The sequence below is a fragment of the Anabrus simplex genome, chromosome 1, assembly GCF_040414725.1.
Source record: "Anabrus simplex isolate iqAnaSimp1 chromosome 1, ASM4041472v1, whole genome shotgun sequence".
In the NCBI taxonomy this organism is placed as follows: Eukaryota; Metazoa; Arthropoda; class Insecta; order Orthoptera; family Tettigoniidae; genus Anabrus; species Anabrus simplex.
In genome coordinates this window covers 324,850,930-324,876,064 of record NC_090265.1, presented here as the reverse complement: position 1 = coordinate 324,876,064, position 25,135 = coordinate 324,850,930, and the positions used below count along the sequence as shown (strand labels likewise).

Below are 25,135 nucleotides of genomic sequence, written 5' to 3'. Positions count from 1 at the left end.
TACAGCGTGGCCCTAATCGCACATCCAACTCGCTCGGTCAATATACGGTATTGTATTCAGTACGCACACGTTATCTTAAAATGTACGTAAGAGCTCGCACCGCGAGAGCTGTTTCCAATGCATACAGTTAGTAAATAATACTCCCTTAAATATCATATGTAATGTCATTTGCTTTACGTCCCACTAACTACTTTTACGGTCTTCGGAAACGCCGAGGTGCCGGAATTTTGTCCCGCAGGAGTTCTTTTACGTGCCAGTAAATCTACCGACACGAGGCTGACGTATTTGAGCACCTTCAAATACCACCGGACTGAGCCAGGATCGAACCTGCCAAGTTGGGGTCAGAAGGCCAGCGCCTCAACCGTCTGAGCCACTCAGCCCGGCAAAATATCATATAAGACTACATATTAATACAAACATTTTTTGAACAAACCACTGCCTTCGTAATATCAAATACAGTATTTGGTAATATACATCACGAAGGCAGTGAACAAACTCGTACTAGTTCATATAAAGGAGTCGTTCAAATGAACTATTTAGCTCATGAACGACTCTACTACAGGCGCACAGCGCTCAGGAACTCGGCCGTTTTTCAAAAGGCAACCTGTAAACAGCGGTTTGGGGCTATTGAAGTTGATGAGATAGAAAAGTCTTAAACAATAGCGGCTGACAGATTGCAAGAGGGTGCTAGGTAGCTTGCCAGGATATTAACACCAAAACTCGTAAGTACACAGAAAAGAAAGAAGAAAAAAAAAACCTTATTTACTTTGTGAAGTTGTATGTTGCCGATTTCTTGTTGTAACATCCGTCGCAGTGTTGGTTATAACACATGTGTGTGTTGCATTTATTTTGTGCACGAATTGTTTATAATTAATGATGATTGACAAGTGTATTTTAGATCACGACACCCTCTAGCTCCACTTATAACGCAGTTTTCTATTATTACTTAAAAAAAAAAAAAAAAAAAACCTACCAGCGGTGATATGGTAACCAAACAACTATTCATTGTTCAGGAACATGATTTTAACAAGTTTTATCCTAATTGCATTGGCATAATGCTTGTTTATATTTAACACCATAACCTTGTAGCAAGTAAGGTGGGACATTCTGGGATATATGTTTACTCATCAGGAAGCAAGTTAGATCCTTAAGAGTTCTACTGTCAATTGGTGTAGAAAGCATGGATGTTACTTCTCCTTAGAAACTGTTGAGACAGTTGCCTTGGCAACTAGGGGATCTTGTATTTTTATAGCAACAGAGTTGATGTACTACATTGTCTTAACCTTTTACTGGGTATATAGGGTGCTGTGAACATCCAGAGTATAACATTCACTTGTTTATACCGAGCGAGTTGGCCATGCGGTTAGGGATGCGCAACTGTGAGCTTGTATTCGGGAGATAGTGGGTTCGAACTTCACTGTCGGCAACCCTGAAGTTAGTTTTCTGTGGTTTCCCATTTTCACACCAGGTAACTGCTGGGGCTGTACCGTAATTCCTTCCTACGCCTAGCCCTTTCCTATCCCATCGTCGTCGTAAGACCTATACTTCATTATACTTTCCATAATTTAATTTCCTTATTTCTTACTTTTAGCCTCCTACAGATATTAAGGAAAAGGAATTATTATGCTCCATTTGTGACAAATTTTATAGTGATATTTGGGTGATACCAATGCGCATCGTACCCTATAATCCCTTAAATTTGAGACTTGAGGTTCAAAGTCAGTATGATTCTTAGTTTTAAAACTGTGGTGCTAAATTTTTTGTAATCATATTTTTAAGATAGTATTACAACTTAAAATTGGCATGTTTCATTCTTATTTAACATCTGTAAACAAAAAGTGTGATTTTTAGGTGGGGTGTTGTGAGCACCCTATCTACCAACTTATGTAACTTTTACACACAGCTAATTAAAGGTAAAACTAGACAGGTAGCATCTTCAGCGTAAACAGGTCCATAGCTGTGTGATCGATAGTTGCGTGATGTTTCTGATTTCATTCATAGCTCTAGTGGCCGCCACTGCTCTAGATCTTATATGTAGTCTGAAACTCTTTCCCGTCGTTTGGATTGTGACACCTAGGTATTTAAAATTGTTAGCCCTCTTGAGTAGTTTGCCATTGCATTTGACGTTCTCTGCTTCAGTGAGTCTTCCTCCCTTCCTAAACACTACCAATTCTGTTTTCCCTTCGTTTATCTGGATGTCGTTTCTCTCCGCCCATTCACATAGTGTGTTTATCAATAATTGCAGTTTATCTATATCGGTCGCTGCGATGGCCATGTCATCAGCGTATATGTATGTGCTTGTTCCTGCCATTCCTTTGGTGACATCGTACATAAGGACATTAAACAGTATAGGGCTGAGTGGGTCGTCTTGGAGGACACCGTTCGTCTGCGGCAGCCAGTCTGATATGCCTATTCCATCATCTTATTTGTATGTGGTTTTCTGCCGGTATATTCGATATGAGGGTCGTTGTGCTCGTTCTCCCAATTAGTTCCTCCAGTTTATCTATTAGTACCTTTCTGTTGACCATATCGAAGGCTTTTGAGTAGTCAACAAAAACCACATATAGTTTTACTTTTGGCCTTTCTATCGTCTGCTTTATTTGCTCCAACAGGTTTTCTACTGCCAGAGTCGTGGACCTTCCCTTTCTAAAACCAAATTGTCCCTCTGGTAGAATGAGTCTAGCTTCTCTGCCAGCCTATTGGCGAGGATTCCTGTTAAGAGTTTCAGTGTTGTAGATTCCAACGCTATTCCTCTATACGCGTTTGGGTTCTCTGTGTCTCCTTTACGCTTGTATAATAATTTGATTGCTGACTTTCTCCATTCGTCTGGTATGCTTCCTAGCTCTAAACATTTGTTTAGAAGGGAGGTCCAAATCGGTAGGTATTCTTGTGCTGTTTGCTTTAAGTGTTCACTTCTTATTCCATCTATTCCTGGAGCTCTGTTATTCTTCATTTGCTGTATCGCTCTCGCAATTTCATCCGTGGTGAAGATCTCATCAGCTTGTGGAGTCCTAGGTGTCTTAATCATGGGTCTTGTTTCTTTTGAGCAGATTACTATTCTTATATGATTTATCCATGTTTCCATGGGTATGTTGGGCTGTATTTTCTGCCTTTTTTCGGTCTCAAAGCTTGGTAAGGGTCTCTTTCTGCCTCTACAATTTTCTTATGCTCTTCTTCCAGGTGTTGCTTTTTCTTCTTTCTTATTAGGTTCTTGTATTTCTTTCGTATTGTATTTCTTCAGTGGTTGCGCTTGCCATTTGTTCTCTGGTTTTATGTAGTGTTTTCAGTTTTATTTTTTGTTTGTTCATAACATTCTCTGTCGAACCATGGCCTCGCCTTCCTATTTGTATCTTGTGTGGTGGCCCCATTTATTATAGTTGATTTCAGCCATGTAGCGGCCTCATCAATATTTCTTGCTCTTATTGCTCTTTCAACCTTATCTTTTTCTTTCATTTTCTCTTTGATTTTTTCCATGTTCAGGATCTTGCCAAATGTTATATTTCGTCTTTCTTCTAATTTGCTAGTTCTGACGTTCTATATTTAATTGTACTGGAGTGTGTTTATGGATGACTGCTTCTTCTTTTTTCAATGTGGTAGCAGGGTGTTTTGTTCTAAAGCCCTTTGTGATTATTAGATCTATTGTGCTAGCTCCGTTATGCCCTATGTATGTGCAGTCCTCCTGTCTGTTGTGTATTGTAAAGCCTTCGTTTGTTAGATAATCCATTACTTCTTTGCATTTTCTGTCTTGCCTATTTATTGTACAATTCAGATCTCCTGCAATGATTAACTTATCCATACTTCTACTGTGATCCGAGGCCATTCCTAGTTTGTCTATTATGTCTGTGGCAGTGTGATCTGGGTTGAAGTAGACTGCTACTATAACTCCAATTCTTGTCCTGACAACCAGCATGTTTTCTTCTCTTAATAGTAGTTTGAAGGGGGCCAGTTGTGGTTTGATTATGCATAGCACCCCTCCCACTGGTCTTCCTCTTCTCATACACAGTATCGCATAGGCATGAAAATTGTAAAAATCTGGGATGTTTAGTTCCGTGTCCTCTTTTACCATTGTCTCTGTTAGTACTCCAATGTCATAATCAGCCATGATATTTCTCGGGAGCAGGCTCAAGACTTCCCTCAGGCCCTCTACATTCCATGTTATTATATTGATATTAATCCCTGGTTGCCGGGCCTCTCAACTTCCAGGGTTGCCGAAAGGGCCGACATATTACATCTTCTGGCCAGAAGTTTCCATCGTAGACTGTTTCTAGGTCTTGCATTGGAATGCCTATTTTGAAAGCTCTGCTTTATATTTTGTCATTCACTAGGTCACAGTAAATTTTCCCTTTTACTCCGTTTTCCTTTAGGTATTCTATGATAGCTTCCTCTATCCAGTTTTCCCACATGTAACCAGGCGTATCGTTCCGCTGCCTTTATTTTACTTTCCCCTTGTCTCATTCCCATTTTTCTTCCATTAATTTATTTTCCTGTCTCGTTTCCCCGTTGTCTGTTCCCGCCTCTCACCGCTGTTGTCCACTCCCTATCCTGGTTCTCTAGTTTAGTTTCATCATTTACTGGTATTCTAGGCTGCCTTGTTTGCTTCCCCTCTTCATCTTCTATTATATGTACTTCAACGTCGTTGGGTCGTTCTTGCTGGCCCCTGTGCTCTTGTCTTGTTACCTTTGTCTCTGTTACGCCGATTTTCATGTTATCAGCTGTTACCTGTAATCGTGGTTTCCCGTGCATTGGTACTTGGGAAGTGGGGGATTTGGTTTGTTTGCCCATGCTGCTTTGAGGGGGCTGCGCTTCATCTTGATTACAATATTGTAGTAGATCCTGATTTTGTGCATAATTTTCATCTATTTTAGGAGTTGCAGGATTTTGTACGTCTTTATGTTTTCTCTTGTTTGGCAGTAAGGGCCAACTCGCACTTTCAGTGTTTTTGAGGTGGTCTGTTAGTATTTCGGCTTGTTTCACTGTACCTCAAGTATTAGTGCTAGTTTCGTTAGTAGTGTCTCACTTAGTGCATCAATAGATGATTTAACATCTGCTATTTCACATTTAATTTCCGATTTATTTGGGATCATGTCCATTCTCTGGGCCAGGTTCTCTATTTTGTCCCCTCTCACTTGCTTATTGTTAATTATCTCATGCTTGCACTTTTCACACATCCATAGTAATTTGCAGTTTTTACGCTTCAACATTTCAAATTCACCTAACGTCATTAATGTGCACTCCTTGTGATGCCGTCTTTCGCAAATCCCATCACACTGTATAGATATATCTTCCTCTCTTGGTCTTTTGTTACAAGTTCCGCAAGTTACCACTTCGGCGCTACGCCCTGCTGTGGCCATCACTCTCGTACTATCGGAGCGAACTATTTGGCTATAAGTTCCTTTAATGCAATATTCTGGTTTCCTATCCTCACTGGTGTGTGGAAACTTGTCACATGATTATCCTGATCGCATACTCAAAGTAGTTAGAAAAATAGCACGTGTTACATAGATTCTGATGCAATTGTTCTTATACAACGCCTGAACTTGACTTAAATTCACTAATTTCTCCACGACCTAATGTCTTCTCTCCTTATGTATGATGGTATCGCGCCAGTACGAATAACAAATAGAAATGTCTTCAGCAATTGTTACAAGCGAGTGTCCTTTCTTGGGGGTGCGTTGCCGTGTGTTCCAGTACGAACAACAAAAAGAAATGTCTTCAGCAATTGTTGCAAGTGGGTGTCCTTACTCGGGAGTGCGTTATAGGCCAATATAAAATAAGAGTTTTGCCTGTACATTGCTCAGAATTTGAAAAGAATGGCATTTCTGTATCGGTCATGTCCACAGTAACAAGGAAATACACTTTTTACTTTTCCGTAATTTCTGTCTGTCTGTCTGTATGTATGTATGTATGTATGTATGTATGTATGTATGTATGTATGTATGTACGTACACGCATCACTAGAAAACAGCTAAAGAGAATTTAATGAAAATTGGTATGCAAAGTCGGGGAGTAAGTCGCTAAAATCTAGGCCATAAATAATTTTATTTACGCTGATAGAAATGGTAGTTTAGGGGAAGGCCTAAAATTTAATTTTCAAATATTTATGTTATTAGTGGTCCTATCGTAATGAAAATTGGTATTCAAAGCCAAGGAATAAGTCGCTACAATCTAGGCAATAAATAATTTTATTCACACTGAGTGAAATGGTAGTTTAGGGGAAGGCCAAAAATGTAATTCTTAAATATTTACGTTATGAGCGGTCCTATCTCAATGAAAATTGGCATGCATACTCGGAGAATGAGCCAAATCTAGGCTATGAATCATTCTATTCACACTGAGTGAAATAGTAGTTTAGGGGAAGGTCTAAAATTTAATTCTCGAATATTTAAATTATTAGTGGTCGTATCGATAAATACTACATAACCAAAGTTATATAGAATCAAGTTTCTGACTATTTATGTCTTATACATTTTTACCGTACCGACTGTGATAACACAGATATTCATGAAATTGTAATTTTGTTGCCAAGTCCATATCAACGCCGAGCCACGAGAAAATGGGTTAACAGAATTTAATGAAAATTGATATATAGAGTCGGGGAATGAGAAACAACAGTCTAAACTATAAACAAATTTATTCACCCTGGATGAAATTGTAGTTTAGGGGAAGGCACCTAAAATGTAATTTTAAATACCTACGTTATTGGTGCTATTGAAAAGTATTACATAACAAAATTTATAGGGAATACAATTTCCGATTATTTATGTTTTAATCAGTTTTACCGTGCCGACTGTGGTAAGAGTAGTATTTCAGAGTCGGAAGAAAACTAAATGTGAAGGCCTACAATATCAAAAGCACATGTCATTGATCTACAATAACATTACATTGACCATTATTTGATGTGATGTTCTTTGTCTCTTAAGCTACCTCTCAACTCCGACAGATGGGATTACTGCTGCGTACCGAGTACAACAGCCTGACCGAATATTAGCGGGAAATAGCTGGGGAGTTAGAAAACTTTCTTCTTTAGCATGCCATTCCTCTGGTTCATACATTTTCTGATACAGCTGGTACGTAACACACAGGTTCTTCATAGTATTCCAGCTACGTGATCCCTAATCTGACACGCTGTTTTGAATGAGCAGTGTGCATACTTAAGGCAGAGGCTCACGTAGTAGTAGTAGTAGTAGTAGTAGTAATAGTAGTAGTATGGCCTGGTGTTTAGGCCTATTCCAAATTATAGCACCACAATTCACTAAATAACTCAAAATTCTACCCTGAAAAGAGCCGTTTCTTAATTAAAGTTTCTTCCTCTTTACTTTTATTAAATTCTACATTCATTTTATTCCAAATTAGCAGTGAAGAGTGGGTTCCTCCTTTGGCTTGGAGGAAAAATTTGCCTCCAAGTCAGATAGATTTTTCCGCCGCCAATGTAGTGAATTAAGATTTTCCAACTCATCGGGTACTTTAGGAAACAGATTAGTAGAAGGGCATAGTTTATGCCGTGGGAGTCTCCACTATTCGACCCCCTCCCTGCCGAAAAAAGACGAAGGGTGTTCACGGATCACAGCTATCTGTGGCTTTGATTATTCCAGCTCTGGAACTTTTGACTGTTAGATCGGCAGCGTAGTCCTGTTTGTTTAAAGTGAGAAAATGTGCAGTTTTTCATTTGATTGAGTATTTTAGGTATATGATATCATTGTTACTTTCCTACCAAAGTTTTTGTAATGACCTATGTTGACTTCAATTAGGAAAACCACAAGGTCAGTCTCTCTGAGAATCCAATCCCGTAGCGAAGCACGGATACATCAGCTAGTCGCCAATAAGAGTTAGACCTGACCCGGATCAACTAGAACCTCTAAGAAACCTGCCCTTAACTAAGGAGGCTGTTAGTTTAAGAAGAACTCTTGGAATGTTTTCTCATTATTCCTCTCATTCAGATATTCTCGAATAAGATCGTACTTCTTGCACGTTCGACCTTCCCACTCTCAGATGAAGCAATTCAGACTTTTGGAAACCTGAAAACTGAAATAGAGAAATCTGTCATTACATGCATTGATTCTGAAATTCCCTTCTCTGGAGAAATAGATGCATCGGAAAGTGCTATTGCCGCTATTCTTGTCACAGTCCGGTTGTGTTATTGGTTTCTTCTGCAGAGTTCTGTGAGGCTCAGAAATGAAACATTCATCAGTTGAAAAAGAAGCTGAAGCTATAGTAGAAGCACTTTGAAAATGGCAAAACCATCTGAGTGGTAGATGCTTCAAATTGATAACAGATCAAAGATCATTGATGGTTGATAACAATCATCATGGAAAAGTAAAAAACAAAGAAGTATGCAGTGGCAAATGGAGCTATCCTGCTTTCAGTATGACATTATATACAGATCTGGAAAATCCAACGTCGCTGCCAATACCTGCCAACTTTTATGGTTTTTCTGTAAAATTTACGTAAATTGCAGCATTTTACGGTTTTGTGGATGGACGGTGTCATTTTACGACTTTAAGCAAAGTCATCTCCGTACAGGCCATGAAGGCCCTTGGAGTGGTGGAAGGTAAAGGGTTCCACTATTCGTAACCTTGGCACTTGATGGGGTAGAGAGGTTAGCTCTATGCTCGGTCACCTTTGGCCCCAGGAATTAACCTGGTACTCATTTTTGGTGTAGGCTGAGTGAACCTCAGGGCCATTGTGCACCTCCGGAAGTGAAAATCTCGTTTCTTAAATTTTACGAGCCCCTGACGGGGATTCGTACCCACGTCCTTCCGGGCGAACCAAGCATGCCTTTATCGCCTCGGCCAGGCAGCCCCTATTTTACGACTTTGTGGGAAAAAATTTCAAACGTTAACATTCAATAATCACCCCACTTCTGTACAATCTATTGTTTGCGTGGGTCAAACGCAAGTCCACGATAGTCAATAACTCATTCTTTGATATGATTGGTACTTTTAACCATGTGATGTTTGTGTCGTCATTGGAATTGAATTTAAAGCCAGGATAACAGTTCTTCCATGTGAACCTTAGGTATCAGCAGGCTCTGCTCCGCAAATTCTTTGTTCCGCTTTGTTTGCTTGTTGTCATTTAACTCATATTCTTTAACCATGTGAGTGTTGTTCTTTGTTCACAAAGTTGGCGTTCCTTGAATGTTTTGGCCTTTTAAGGTTATAAAGTGTTCAAGTTTTTGTGTTATAACTTCATGCTTCACATTTTCCTGTATTCCTTGGACTAATTACATTCGTTCCACGGGTGTGTTTTTTACCATGTGCATAGTCTTTTTTCACGAGGTTGGCATCGTTTTAAGTCTTAGTGTGCTTTGACATGTTTTAATGAAGTATTTGACTGCCTTGAGTGTTTATTTTATAATTTTATGTGACGTTCAGTGATCCAGGTTCCTTTTGATGTTTCAGTAGATATTGAGACATTTGTTTTCGGACATTTTCATACGCTATATTCCGATTGTAGGATTCATGAATAAGTCCAACAAGAAACAGTACTTCCAGGCATTTGAAGAATCATATTCTGATGATATGCCCTTTGCACGGTATGTGGGTGTGATATTAATATTGCACATGGGGGAAGAAACAATTTAGGTAATCATGTGAAGTGTGGTAAACACGTAAGTTGTGTTTAATCGAAGGAAGATAATAAGAAAATCAACACCTTTATTGCCAAGTCTGGAAACATTGACAATGGCGTAATTAGGGCCGAGTGTCTTGTTTACTTCCTTTTTGGTGGAACACAGTTAGCTCTTATTAAGTGCAGCTGGTCATGCTGGTGCTTTATTTAAGATGATGTTTCCTACATTAGTTGCAAAGAAATATAGGTGTGGTCGCACAAAAACTACATGCATTGTAAATAAAATGGCAAAAAAATGCATCATCTGAAGTTATTAAGTGCCTTCAGAACGGACCATTTTCTTTGGCAACGGATGGAAGCAGTGATACGAATGCCAAGTTCTATCCTATTATCGTTACATTCTATGATATTCCGCAGAAAAAGTAGTGAGCACTGTGCTATCCGTACCAGCGTTAGATAGGGACTCAACAGGGCAAAACATAAGTAACCTGATGTTATCACAGCTGAATTCTCATAACATACCAATAGAAAACTGTGTGGCTTTGTGCTCCGACAATGCTCCTGTTATGATAGGACACAAAAATGGGGTTTCAGCAGTTTTGAAGGAAGTTCAACCAGATATTAGCTTGAGCAAATTAATAAAAGATAAACAAAAAGAAACTTTAGACTTGCTTATTAAATAATTGCCCTCTCGAACGGCCTGACTTTCTCAGTTTAGAGATCCCGCTTGCACTGGTCGTGTTTGTAGCTGGCTCGTCTGTGTTTGCGAGGATAGGAGAAGGAGTGAAAAGAGTAAGGGAGGGAGGCACTAAGCCCAGGGTTAGGGAGGGGAGGTGTTGAGTTGGAGAGCTGGAAGCGGGGTTTGTTTTTGTTATAGAATTGTTGACAGTGAAAGTTTTGAGTAAAATGTTTATTTTTGTTTGTTGATTTCACTGAAATTATAAGAGGGATTCCTAAATTGATCTGTATTGACGTGGATGCTCTTGATAATGTTGAGCAAGGTGACTTTTTGCTCATAACGCAGGATTTTCTGATCTTGATCAATTGTTGTGTATTCATGACTACATTCTTTATGATGCTCACTCATAGCTGAAAAAGATTATATTTAAGAGCTTTGTGATGTTCAGCGTACCTTATTAGGCTACAAAGTTGCAGCCTGTTTGACCGATATAGCGGGAACTACAGGATTGGCATTCTAATTTGTAAACTCTGGAGTTCAAGTATCTACTATTATTATTATTATTATTATTATTATTATTATTATTATTATTATTATTATTATTATTATTATTGATGGTGTGCATATTGAAAATTAGTCTGGAGTTGGGATGGGAGGTTCTAAATGCTATTTTGATGTTGTTGTTGTTTGAGTCATCAGTCCATAGACTGGTTTGATGCAGCGCTCCATGCCACCTTTTCCTGTGCTAACCTTTTCATTTCTACATAACTATTGCATCCTACATCTGCTCTAATCTGCTTGTCATATTCATACCTTGGTCTACCCCCACCGTTCTTACCGCCTACACTTCCTTCAAAAACCAACTGAACAAGTCCTGGATGTCTTAAGATGTCCTATCATTCTGTCTCTTCTCTTCAAATTTAGCCAAATTGATCTGTCACCAATTCGATTCAGTATCTCGTCATTCATGATTCAATCTACCCATCTCACCTTCAGCATTTTTCTGTAACACCACATTTCAAAAGCTTCTGTTCTCTTTCTTTCTAAGCTAGTTATCGTCCATGTTTCACTTCCATACAATGCCATGCTCCAGATGAAAGTCTTCAGAAACACCTTTTTAATTCCTACATCAATGTTTGAAGTGAACAAATTTCTCTTCTTAAGAAAGCTCTTCCTTGCTTGTGGTAGTCTGCATTTTATGTCCTCCTTACTTCTGCCATCATTAGTTATTTTACTACCCAAGTAACAATAGTCATCTACTTCCTTTAAGACTTCATTTCCTAATCTAATATTACCTGTATCACCTGCCTTCGTTCGGCTGCACTCCATTACTTTTTTTTTTTTTTGTACTTATTTATTTTCATCTTGTACTCCTTACCCAAGACTTTGTCCATACCATTCAGCAATTTCTCGAGATCTTCTGCAGTCTCAGATAAAACAACAATACAGTAAAATCTCGATTATCCCTTCTAATGCCCGGGAAGTGGTGAACGGTTAATAAAATAAAAAAAGGGTTATCCATGCTACTAATTTTAATGGACTTTAAAAAGTACATAAAATACATATCGTATAACCTTAAAATGCAGTGCATTAAACCCTCTTTAAAACCAAAATGTATTCAAAGCTACAGCAATACATATTAAATATTCACCAATTACCAGCAGACCAGAAATAATTAATTTACCTGGTGTCATTGAAGCTGCTTTAAAAAAATCTGTTACTTTTACTTTTTTTTTTTTTTTTTTTTTTTTTGGCACTCTCCTACAACTTGTTTTCTTCTTTATGTCTATTTGAGCTTTCTAATACAAGAATGTTTGAAAAATATGTATCGTCCTCTTGTTCCAAGAATTCCATTAACGTTTCAACGGACTCCAGTGCGATCTGAAGCGGTATGCTATTGTTTGTGACGCACTCTTCTTCCCCATCCCTCTCAGTTTCACTCCTCACTTTGCAGCTGACTGTCGAGTTCCCGTTCACGCTTTTATTTACTGTTTTGTCATCAATTTAAATGTAATGTCCAGGCAATACATTATCAGCATGAAGCCACTCCTCAATGTTACTTTCATCCACTTCTCCAAAATGAATGTTATTTTCAATAGTTTCCAGGATATCTTTGATCATCAATCCCTCATTTGATGGGCGACCACTAGTATCCTGACAACGATTCTCACAAGTCTAACAGGCCAACAACGCCATAGAACCAACCAATCTACAACATTATTTCAACAGCCCCATCAAACTTCCACAACATTCGTCAATAAGATAAAATTTCCAATATCAAAACTTTGAAAATAATTGTCAATCAGTTATGAAAACAACAGCCATTCAACCTCATGTCAAATCTTACCAACGTAGAGAATAACTGCTTATCATCTCCACAAACTTACTCCGATGATTCAGAATAAATTTAAGCCATCTTTAAACTTCGTGTAATCACATTTCCGCGGAACCATTTTATAAACAATGTACGAACTGTTTGACCATCAAATATACGCTGGCGTAAACAGCAATTTCCCAGCATTTTGGAATGTTTTTTCTTTATCTTTTATATTGCGCCGTTCCCGGCTCCCTGAGGGGACGCATAAGATCCAGGCTAGCATAATTACGATCCTTCCGACTAACATAATTCTATCATTTGGGCTATGAGTTCCGGATAAGAGAAAGACATACCATACAAAGCCAAAGAAAACTTAAATTACACATAGAAACAACTCTCATACGTTGCTTATTATATTTCTTACGCTACCAAGTTGTTGCACCATTCATCCACTTAAATCTAAGTCTCTACGCTACGAAACACATTGAAAGAACTGTTTAAATTTTTACATATCTTATTTATTATATAATTGTTTCAATCCAAAGGTCGAATGTTAATCTATCCTCCCTAAAAAAAAATCTGATAGCGGAAACTGCATGTTCATCTGACTATCTCGTCCATTTCTAGCAAACATGGCTTTAATTTCTTAGATCTCCCTATTTCTTTTACTCGAATACATAATTAATCACTTTCTTTCCTTTTCTAGTTTCTCCATGTCACCCTTTCACTTAATACTTCCACACTTCTGGCGTAAGAAGAAATCGAAGAAATGTCAGTATCGGGTAAAATATATGCAAGCGATGTTTATCTAGAATCTGCCGGTGATTGACCCGTCCGGCACCCACTATGCATTATAAAGGAAATGTTGCTCGATTTAGTCATCCTTTAAACTAAATCTACTGAAATCTATTGCACTAAGTGCTTAAATCTTGATTGCCCAAAAAAAATCAAGGACAGAATGTAATATACGGCAAATTATTGAAGTCCGTGTAACCAATTATTCAGCTGAACATTATTATCGTCCAGCCCGTAATTAACAACTTAAAAATCATGAGTCCAAAATGTCAAATTCACCATCTTAGACCTTTAAAGAAATGATCAAATCGAAATAAAGTGTAAAATTAATAGATTGAAACAATTAAGTTAAATATGTTTGGATAATTAAAGCTTGTAAAATAGTTTAGAACATATTTGAGTAGTTAAAACTTGTATGAGTAATTAAAACATATTGAGTAACTAAAACTTATCTGGGTGCACCCTAGCAAAGAAAAAAAATTATTTACAACATGAGTCCTTACAAGCTAGAGTGTAGACTGAGGGTGGTTTCAAGATATACAGTACGCATTTTAGGCCTAAAACCATATCTCATGAATTGGAATTCTCCTCTATTGCCTATGAAGTTTTGAGTTAATTATTAGCTCTCCCTTGGAGCTCATATTAATCTGCTGACATATAGTTATTCCTATCTCTCGCAACATATCAATAGATACCTATAAATATCAACCTGGGAGGATAGTTCCCTAATATTTCTACAAGTAACTGGTTTGGTTTACAATTCTGAATATTCATACTCCTTATTGTCTCTTCTTCTTCTGCGTGAATATTGATAAGTCCTCTTTTAAATGAATGTAATTTTTATAAATGGTTCAATAAGTACCAGTAAGGTCCACATACCATTCTAAGATCTGAATCATCTCATCATTTTAAGTTGAACATACGTGCGACATTATATATTCTAATGACTACTCTACTAGTTTCATCTGAAATATACTAGCTAATGTGGTCTGCATTGTGTGAAGACTTGACCATCAAATATAGTTCCTACATTTTCAGTCAGTCATCAGTGATAGGATGTTGCCTAAGAAGCTATTACATTTCCTTTCGCCTGAGAATATATCAAAATTAGAAGACATCTGTGAAACAGTGCATGTGTTTAATTCATCCTCCTAACTGAGATTTCGTTGACACTACCAAGTGTGCACGCTAACCAACAGGTGTCACTCCGATCTTACTTGAACGTTTTATGCTTGCTCGTAAGAGAAATATTACATGAATCTGCTACATATTCATTTCCCTTTTAGTAAAACTCAACATGAAAACCACTAAGTCCACTACTACGTCACCGTGCTCACATTCGCGAAGAATCAATAACTATCACCATTCTAAATTATCAATCTCATATCAACTTCTCTTAAATAATCATTATTATACTTTCAAACATATAGTCCGTTTCCTTTACTAAATACATGTCCACTTCCTTCAATTTTGGCCCTTATTACTTAAATCACGGTTCATGGACATATTTCACGATATTATGACCTTCATTCCGTCATAACCTTCAATTATCGTAAACACATTTGTCTATTTAGCAAGCATATCCTACTGCTGGTTCCTAACTTGACATTCATTGGTCATAACCAATGTACACACGTACCTAAATCTCTCTTTGACATAGCATAGAATTCACTGTCACCTTAACGAACTCAGTATTTCACACTACATGGATCACATCTCGAACGTAGGCTTTCTTCACTGATTGACTACCTATCTATGGATTTGACATTCATATATGAAGATTACCTATCCACCTTTGCTTTAATTCAATACACCACTTTCGTCGCTTCATTATTTCGCACGGAACCAATTAACAAATCATATTACACTTATATATGAATATATAAACATTACTACACTAATTTAAAAGTAAGACTTATCTGAATTCAGCAGCTCCAGACGTCGGCATATGTCCAGCTGACAGGACACACGGATACATCTCCTTTTATTTCCCTAGGTGAATGGGAAATATTGGCATAATTCTCCTCTGGGCTTAGTCATCTCGGCAGGCAATGTCATCCGACGGCACCCATTTGGGCAGTCTGGCCTTTCATCTTCTTAGAACATCTTGCTCATCTCTGGACTAGTTGGAATAGAATAGCAAACAAGATCGATTAGCATTTCCATCATGAACAGCTGTGATAATCTATCTAATGCGAAAGATTGTTTCTTTTGAAAGAGCTGATCTACTTGTCAAATATTCTTCTTGGGGTAGTATATTTCTATGATTTAAAATAAACAGATTTTCTTTCTTCTATCTATCCCGGAGTTATTACAGGATTCCCACTTCTGTAACTCTTTAACTTTAGTGATATCGAGTAATACGTCAGCAGAGACTGCCGTGACGTAAGCTTGTCGTAGTTTATTTTCAACTTTCCACGTATCTTGAAGTTCGCGGAACCAAATTACTAATCTTCTGCTTAATTTGCGACGTGGCTTCTAAAAGGTCTGTTCTTTGTTCCCGCTGAGCTGATCTCTCGTCGATACCCTCTTTAAACTCTGACGTAGTTGCTTTCGTCTTCAACTCGGATTTTTAAGTAGCAATTCAATCTCGTTTTCTAATTTTTCTCAGTAATTGTTAGTAACAATCTTCACATCCGTTCTTTTTCACTGTCTTCTGGATCTAAATTCCTTTCTCTAGCGCCTGAGGTGAATACTTTTGCCTTCGCTTGCCGTGTGGTCAGACATTTTGACATTAATTATTCTAAGATACCTGGGCTCCATCTTTGTCCTTACGGACGGAACTTCTTATAACAGTGAAATGGCACAATATTCATTAATGTAATCTTTTTCATATTCTTGTACCTCATATTAACGTGTTATTCTACTTATGCTTCAAACTCTGACTACGGCTTTAAGCCATCAACTGTCACTCATAATTATAAGATACCTCTATTTTTAAGTGTACCACCTAAGAACCTACTATTTTAATATCATTTAAATGTATTGTATATTTTTAATGAAATGATTTTATATGCTTTCCACTATGTATTTAAAATTTAATATTGACTAAGGCTTCAAGCCATCTTCTGTAATACTGTACCATCCTATGACGTCCTTTTCATCAAGTGAACAACACATGTTTTCATCACTACAATAGAGTTTTAGTTATTTCATGAACATTTGTATAATAGCTGTAGAATATTTGGAAATGTTATCTGACAGAAATAATAAGGTTTTGATTAGTGACTGAAGATGCCTCAAAATATGAGGCAAAACATGTTTCACTTTTGAAAAATGTTTTAAGTTAAATGTCAATATCTTATATTGTATTGAATAGGTGGAAATAAAATTTCAAATATTTTCCTATATACTTAACGAAATTTTCAATACGGATAAAAATGATTTTCATCACTTGTAATCATGGACTCAGGAGTCGGAGAGTCAGTGTACAGTCGCTCCAAAACAGAATACTGTATCAAGTACCTTGATGTCAAGAGCCGGGCTGAGTGACTCAGACGGTTGAGGTGAGGCCTTGTGATCCCAACTTGGCCAGTTCGATACTAGCTCAGTCCTGTGGTATTTGAAGGTGCTCTGTAGATTTAGTGGCTCGTAAAAGAACTCCTGCGAGACAAAATTTCGGCACCTTGGCATCTCCGAAAACCGTCAAAGTGGTTAGTGGGGCGTAAAACCAATATTATTATTATTATTATTATTATTATTATTATCATCTATATATTAAAAGAATTAATGAAAACTAAAGTCATTCTATCCGGTTGATTTCCTTCATTTTTTTTTTAACTGAAAGGTATTCATGCACAGATTTGTCATCAGGCACTATAAATCACTTAACGTTTGCCTTCCTCAAATTATTTGATTTTTTCAATTTTTTGTCTCTTTGAAGCTATCATATCTTGGCTCTAATTGAGGTACGGAGTTCGTTTTGACCTAAGAACACTCAGTGGATCAAGATCTTTCATTTCAGCTCTTAACTATTTAAATTGGTTGATTCTGAGGAAAGTTATGAGTGCTCGTTCAATTTGACGTCCCATTTCTTTAACATTTTTTTTTCTCATTGAAGCAATTAAATCTTTTGTTCTAATTGAGGTACGCAGTTCGTTTTGGTCTAAAGACACTCAGTGGATCAAGCGCTTTCTTTTGAGGTAATACTACTTAAATTGGTAGATTCTGAGAAAAGTTATGAGTACATTTGTCTCCATGACGAAGATCTTTCAAGGACTTTTCAACAATTCAGCGCGTGGTGTTGTTCCAAGGAACGTTTAATTCAATTTCTATGTGTGATGTATTTTCAAGTGTTTTGTTGACATAATGTTACATTCTATTACCACAGCAGAGCATGTTCTTTATTTCATTAACTCGAAACTTTGCAAATACATCCGTGAGGATAGTAACGAACAACACCATAATTTGTACAGTGCGGGTGGAGCCAGCGGGAAACTGCTAGTTATTATTGTTAACTTATAATTGACATCATGATTACACTCATTCAGTTTAAGAAAAACAACGTCAATATCTCTTTCTGAACTAGCAGTAGAAACACGGATATTCTGTACAATTCTAATTTAATCAACAAATCTAACCCTTTTACAAAGTCAGTGTTTACAGATTTCGGTGCAATGACTGCAACAGCTCGTATATAGGACAGACTGATTGGATTTCAAGATTAGGTATGCAGAGCATATTAATGCAATCAGGTATAACAGGTTTTCTGCAGTGGGTCAGAACATATGTAAGCACAAATTAAATGACATAGATCAAGACATAATGATACTGGGCTATGAACATTTAGACCAATATTTTAATCCTAACTTGAACTTGAATGACATCTTTGAAAAACCCAAAATCTTATTTTATTTTATGTCCTCATTACGGTTTTCAATAGTGTTAAATTTCCCAAAAATAGTATGTTCTTTCAGATCACACGCAATACTTTGTCGCGTTTTGCTTCTCTACCATGCCTACCTGACTCCGCCCAATCCATTACCTGTCTTCCCCTTCCCTCCTGACCCCCCTCCCCCCCATCCCCTTAACCTAGTTTTTGCCTCAAGAAAGTCCGAGCCCTCAGTTCCTCTCTAGACTCCGTAATATACAGCAGGCTGATCGAGGTGAGTCCTTCACTGAAGATTAACTTTCTCGCCCTTTTTCCCAGTATCTTATTCTAATTTGCTTTATCTTTTTCATACTTCAGATCCCGTATTAGATTGGGTACCTTTTGCCATTTGACAACTTTAATATCCGTACTCGTAACAAGATCCACTTGCTCAGTCACATTACGACTCAGCACTTCACCTCATAAAGACTGGTGTCACAAGTTGCCACTAAGGCTACGTATTTTCATCTTAATGTCAACACTCTACAGAGGTACAGCAATCATTCATCAACATTTTAAGAATTCAACTCGTGGCTAATAACGCCACATTTAAGACTTTATGCTTCACAAAGTGAGTAAGACTTATTCAAATATTTGCAAAGGTTTTCACCTGTTTTACAAATATTTTAACATTGTGTATATCTTTGTTTACCTGCCCAATTTTGGCTGATGATGACGTCTGAGACGTTGAAACCTGTACCAAATAAAGTAATGTTGTAATTTTAAATTAGCAGCATATTTTGTATTGAAAAGGTGGATCTTTTGCACTCTACTCTATTGTTTATTAAACCTGATCGTAGGTTGATAGTTTGCTATCCTGTTGTTTAGGTAGAAAGTAGCTACCTCTGTCTTTAGTGGACTAGGTTTCAGGTGCCATTTTTTAAAATCATCCATCTTGTCAAGATCTTGAGATAGAATGTCTTCCCCCTCAGTGAATCTATTCTTTGTACAGTGAGGTTTGTATTGTCTGCATAGGTGAAGTTGCGAGATACGGTTTCTGGGAGATCATGGATGTATAAGTTGAAGAGAATGGGAGACAAAACTGATCCCTGTGGCAAGCCATTATTAAGTTTATGGAATCTACTATGGGCATGTTTGTATGAATATGGAAAAATCTGCTACTGAGCTATTTTTATCAGGGTGAAAATTTTGAGACAATGTTTAGCTCTGATGAGTTTGAGGAGAAGGCCTTCTTTCCAAACGGTGTCATAAGCAGCTGTGAAACACAAATTGATTTCCATTTTCATCTCGAATCCTATTTCGAGGAAGTAAGTCAAAACAAGAACCTGATCACTGCAGTCTCGACCCTGCTGGAAACTAGCTTGCACAAGTGGAGTAAGGTGTTCAGTTGCAGGAGCTATTCATTTGTTGCTCAACGCCCGTAGGTTTAACCTTAAAGTACCCTACACGTGTCTTCTGGGTGGTGCTAATAAGCAACAACAACAATCATAATAAGATGCCGCCATACTGCTTGAATGTTCCTTGGCTATGACAACCAGGTAATCAACTTAAAAATATGTTAAGAGCAGAAAGTATATTGTAAGCCTTACCTCTAGTACTTTGCATTAAGTTGTAAATTGAAGTTGATCTTCTCTCTTTGCTACTACTATTACTACTACCACAACAACTACTACTACTACTACTACTACTACTACTACTACTACTACTACTACCGAACTGTAGTGTATATTATGTGGGAATATGTTTCCACTGCAGCCATTTTTATGAAGTAAAAATATTTTGGCCAGGCACAAGTGATATTTAACTTACTGAAATTTTTTGCCGCACACAGCACGTTGAGGGGGAGGGATATCATGACAACATAGCAGCTGCTTAATTGGGCAATTCTGAGTAGCCTCTTGAAAACAAAACACTTGTGAGAAATGATACAGAGTATCAATATACCTTCCCTTATCTTGTTGAATCCATTGTTTGAAGGCTAGTGTTCCTGTTACTATAATGCATTCTGAGTTGGTAACAGTTCCATAAAGTTCTGTCAACTCATCAGTGTCTGTTTTTTCAGCTGCAGGATGCAAGAAGAGGTGTTCAGCTGTGTGCCTGGGACTGCCCTGGTGGAGTATGAGTAAGTAAATTAGAATTCTTTAAAATACTTGTGAGAGTCATATTTGATATTTTCTCTTCTTTTTTGTACTTCATAAAACTGTTTTGTTGAAACTGCATGTTAATATAAACTTATCAATAAGGATAAATATAAAAAGAAATGATTGTAACAATTTTGATATATACTGTATTGACTCAGTTTCTTGTAGTAGCCCCAATTTTAAAATTCCAATAAACCCTTGTTAAACCGGACCCCGATAAGCCAAATTTTCTATGTTACATTTTAACACAGGAGACAGTTTTGCAATTCTGTACTTTGCAAATATATTACCAAAAGATTTTTCCTATTAAAGCTATTTTATTTTAAATTATAAAGACTTACTCAACAACATAATGATAACATCTTAAAATAGAACACTGTACAACACAAAGAACAAGATGCATTTGATAATAATGTTAATAGCTTTGCGTCTCGGAGACACCGAGGTGCTAGAATTTAGTCCCGCAGAAAAAGCCAGACAGAAACTTGTGAAATGCAGAATGCAAGGTTTTAAAAGTTAATGAAAGTTAAGTCACTTTTATTATTTGGCTCCGTTACAGACCGGTTGACACCACCACTGAGAGTGTGTGAGACGGGAGGGTTGGTCTGCGCAGCGAACTAAAAAAGTCTTTGTGTCACTGCGCGGGCAAACCCTCCCGTCTGCAGTCAGTTTCTGTTAAGGTATTTTATCAAGTGCATCTGCCGGGCTGAGTTGCGTAGATCGTTGAGGCACTGGCCTTCTGACCCCGATGTGGCAGGTTCGATCTTGGCTCAGTCCGGTGGTATTTGAAGGTGCTGATAAATGTCAGCCTTGTGTTCGTAGATTTAGTGGCACGTAAAAGAACTCCTGCAGGACTAAATTCCAGCACCTTGGCGTCTCTGAGACGTAAAGCTATTAACATTATTATCAAATGCATCTTGTTCTTTGTGTTGTACAGTGTTATATTTTAAGATGTTATCATTATGTTGTTGAGGTCCTTATCTGGAACAAAACACAAACACAATGGTCTTTATAATTTAAAATAAAATATCTTTAATAGGTAATATATTTGGTAATATATTTGCAGAGTACAGAATTACAAAACTGTCTCCTACATTAGGAAGTAAAACTGTTCACATTTGTGTTAAAATGTAATGTAGAAAAATAGGTATGAAGTGAGGCAGACGAAAAAGCCTCTAGGGGAAACTAGAGACGATGCTGTGTACATATAAGTGGCTTACACAACTGCATTTGATGGATTGGCAGTCAGAGAAACTGAAATACAAGCTGCTGCTGTGGAAAGACTGGCAAAGGAGATGGCAAGCTCAGTCTGGCATTTCTGATTTTGAAAGATGCCATAATGTAATGATTATTTTAAAATATTTTTTAAGTGGTAGCTCTAAATGCACTACGATTATTGTGGTTTTGTTATAATTGGAATTTTAATACACCATATAGTGTTCTTTTTTACTCCCAATTAGCCCAGATTTATGAGGTGTTTTTCTGTATTTAAATTTTGTCCTTTCTTATCACGTTTGGTATCTGAAATCTGACACACTATGAAAATTATTTCAGTTAATCACATGTCAAACTATTGTTGTATCCAAGGTATAATATACATGTTTGTAATAGCCCATGAACATATCAGTCTCCTCCATTTAGCAGTGCTATGTCATGGATACAATTTTTTTCTTAGTTCCAATATTATTTGATAAATATATGCAGGGCTAAAGGTGGCTTCTCAAACATTGAAGTTTAATTTTAAAATTTCTAAAACCACAACAGATGGCATTACTGCTATAATTTTTAAAATTTTCAATTCTGTAGCTGCAAGAATAGAGAACAAGAACAAAGCTATCTCTAATTCCTCTCTTGTATTACAATTTCTTATTCTAAACGTTTTGAAACATTATAACCGTTCCGTTACGTAACAGTTTCCTTCTCCAAGGCAGCTCATAGACATCAAAGACTTTTACTTATCTAGAATATGCAGAGTTTTGCCTGCATTGGCGAGAAATCAAACTGTAGTTGCTTTATAAATTCAGGGAAAAAGCACTCATGTTTTGCTCCAGTGCAGGTTGGGCTAATCAGTGGAAACCACACCTTTTCCAGAAACTGGCTGGCTAGCATGCTGGTAGCGATGCTCCTGCACTGCTGCTACTACTACTACTACTACTACTACTACAACAAAATGTCTTAGAAGGTAGAAGGTGACTCCTTCTCTCAGGCTAAGGAAATTTGGAGCGGTGAAAATGATGTTGGGTGAAGGTGAGAGGAGGGGGGTGTTGGCCATGGCCTATACTAGGAACTGCCCTGGTATTGGTGCAGGAGAATGGAAAACCATTCTCAGGACAACTAACAGTGGGGATCAGTCTCTGTCCCTGAATGCAGAGCTGTAGAGCCACAGTAGAGCTGTGACTGTCAGTAAGCCGAAGCCTACTCTGGTCAGTTGGAATGCAGAGCTGTAGAGCCACAGACCAGCCATGGCAACATTACAGCCTAAGCAGGGTCTGCATCCACCGACTGCAATACCACTGAAGCAAAGGAAGTTATTTCAACTCTTACCTCAAAGTAAGGTAGGCTGTCAGCTGAACAAGCAGCTCTTGGGTTTCAGTTTTAGTTATTGGTTTTAGTTTGTGAAAATTATGTTAGTATATATGTGGAGTAAAATAAGATTATTATATACAGTGGATGCCGCTTATTATAATCACTCTGGGACGCAGGTAATTTGATAACAGTAGCCGAAAAATAAAAATTGATAGGTAGCGTACCGTATTTATTCATAACTTACATGCACTACAATGAAACAGATACCGGCACACAGCACTGCAATACCGTTAACTGTTTTCAGCTATGGAAAATAGAGTCTAATCATTGTTTGCTTCTGGTTGTTTCTCATAAGTCCATTAATATCTAGCGCCTGTCGTATTTCAGCAATCGTTGGTGTTCGGGAAGTTTTGGCAACATCGTCATCAGCATTGCTATCTTCTGCTCCGTGTTCTTCACCTCTTATATCTAATTCTGCGAAAGTAAAGATGTCCTCATCAGTGTTCATCCTTTCCTGAAATTCATCTTCCTTTAAGCCTGTTGGACAAAGTTCAACATCATCGTCTACTTCTGGTAACTCTCTTAAAAATCCCCCATACCGGAAACAGTCCCTTATTGTATGCGCTGAGACATTATCCCATGACATGGCTAGAAGATGCAGGGCATCGAGAAGGCTGGTTGTTTTGGCAAGGGCATTGGCACTAGTTTTATGTGAGTCCTCTATGTTTTCTAAGATTCTTGTGCGCATTTCATCGCCATAATACGCTTTCATGGTGTGAATAATTCCTTGATTGCATGGTTGAATTAATGAAGTCGTATTCACCGGTAAGAAAACCACATCGATGTTTTTGAGCTCACAATTCACAATGTGCGCTGTACAGTTGTCAACCAAAAACTATTTTACGGCTCAGCCTATTATCCCACTTCGGTGGCCATTCTTTGAAAATAAGGGCAGTCATCCATGCATTAGAGTTGGAATGATAGTCCACTGGAAACTTACTGATGCCTTTAAAACAACGTGGGTTCTTACTTTTCCCAATCACTAACAGCCTTTTCTTTACACCACACATGCTCGCACAACATAAAACTCTTACTCGTTCCTTGGAGGTTTTACAGCGTTTATCACTTCCATGTTTGAAGAAGTACGAGTGTTCAGGCAAGGTGCGATAATACTCGCATACTGGAGAACGAAATCCCTGAAAACAAATATGATAATATAAACCGAATTCATGATCACAATAAACGGAATATTTTCAATGTTTTAGTACGGTATTTGTCCGTATGGGACTTCATAAAAGTGATTGTATAATACAGTTGATAACATTATCCGTGATTACAATAAACGGCGTCAACTGTATATATATATATATTTTTTTTATGCTAGTGGCTTTACGTTGCACCGACACTGATAGGTCTCATGGCGACGATGGGATAGGAAAGGCCTAGGAGTTGGAAGGAAACGGCCATGGCCTTAATTAAGGTACAGCCAACTCGCCCGGTAAAATAAGATTTAGATATCTGGTGCAGAGATCACCCAACCCCATGGAGAGCCTCCAAGAGAGACCCAAACCGTACCCACCCCGTTATCCCCCTTTTATTGTTCAAACATTTCATACATAACACAGTGCTGTTACAGATTGTGGGCATAATTTAAATGTATTTTGTCTCTTGTTTGGCATGTTGAATGTCTTTTAAAGTTTGATAATGTCACTTTAAGATGGTAAATTATAACAGTTATTAAATTCATAATAATTATTATGATTTAAGACATATAATCATATACTATAATTGGTACCTTTATTGTATAATATGTCCATATCTCTTTTCTTGAAGATTCCTGGTGTTTAAAATGAACAGTGGTAAGTTGGTTGTTTTAAGCAAAATAGTATCAACAATAAGATGTTGTGCAGCTGTTATGTAAACATTAGTATTCTCCTAATTGATAGACATTCATGCAAATAATAGTGAGTTACGAGGGCCATACGGAAAGTAGTACCCGTTAGCACCGCATGAAGATCTGACGACTCGGGTAGCCGCTGGGCAAGGTCAGACCGCGTCAGTGACTTGTCTGCCTGCTCTGTGCGAGGTTACCTGACGCTAGCATTGCTTGTGTAGTGCCTGTGATCATTTAAAATGTTTAAACAAATTGAGAACTCCCCCAGTTGTGAAGTGAGGGCTGTGATTAAATTTCTTAATGCACGAAACGTTCGACCTTGTGATATTCATCGCCAATTAACGGAGGTGTATGGAGACAATGTGATGGACGAGTCGTCTGTTCG

General features: G+C 37.7%; 1 protein-coding gene across 2 annotated transcripts in view; it reads left to right on the top strand.

The window, feature by feature from the left end:
- The first annotated feature begins 573 nt into the window (after nt 1–573).
- Nucleotides 574–25,135, top strand: part of LOC136865600 (cellular tumor antigen p53) — a 273,055-nt gene continuing 248,493 nt past the window's right edge. For both annotated transcript variants that reach the window (XM_067142419.2, XM_067142418.2), the window contains exons 1-2: nt 574–722; nt 20,252–20,311. In XM_067142419.2, the coding sequence (XP_066998520.1) occupies nt 20,259–20,311 (53 nt within the window). In that variant the 5' untranslated portion in view covers nt 574–722; nt 20,252–20,258. The remainder of the gene's footprint in view (nt 723–20,251; nt 20,312–25,135) is intronic.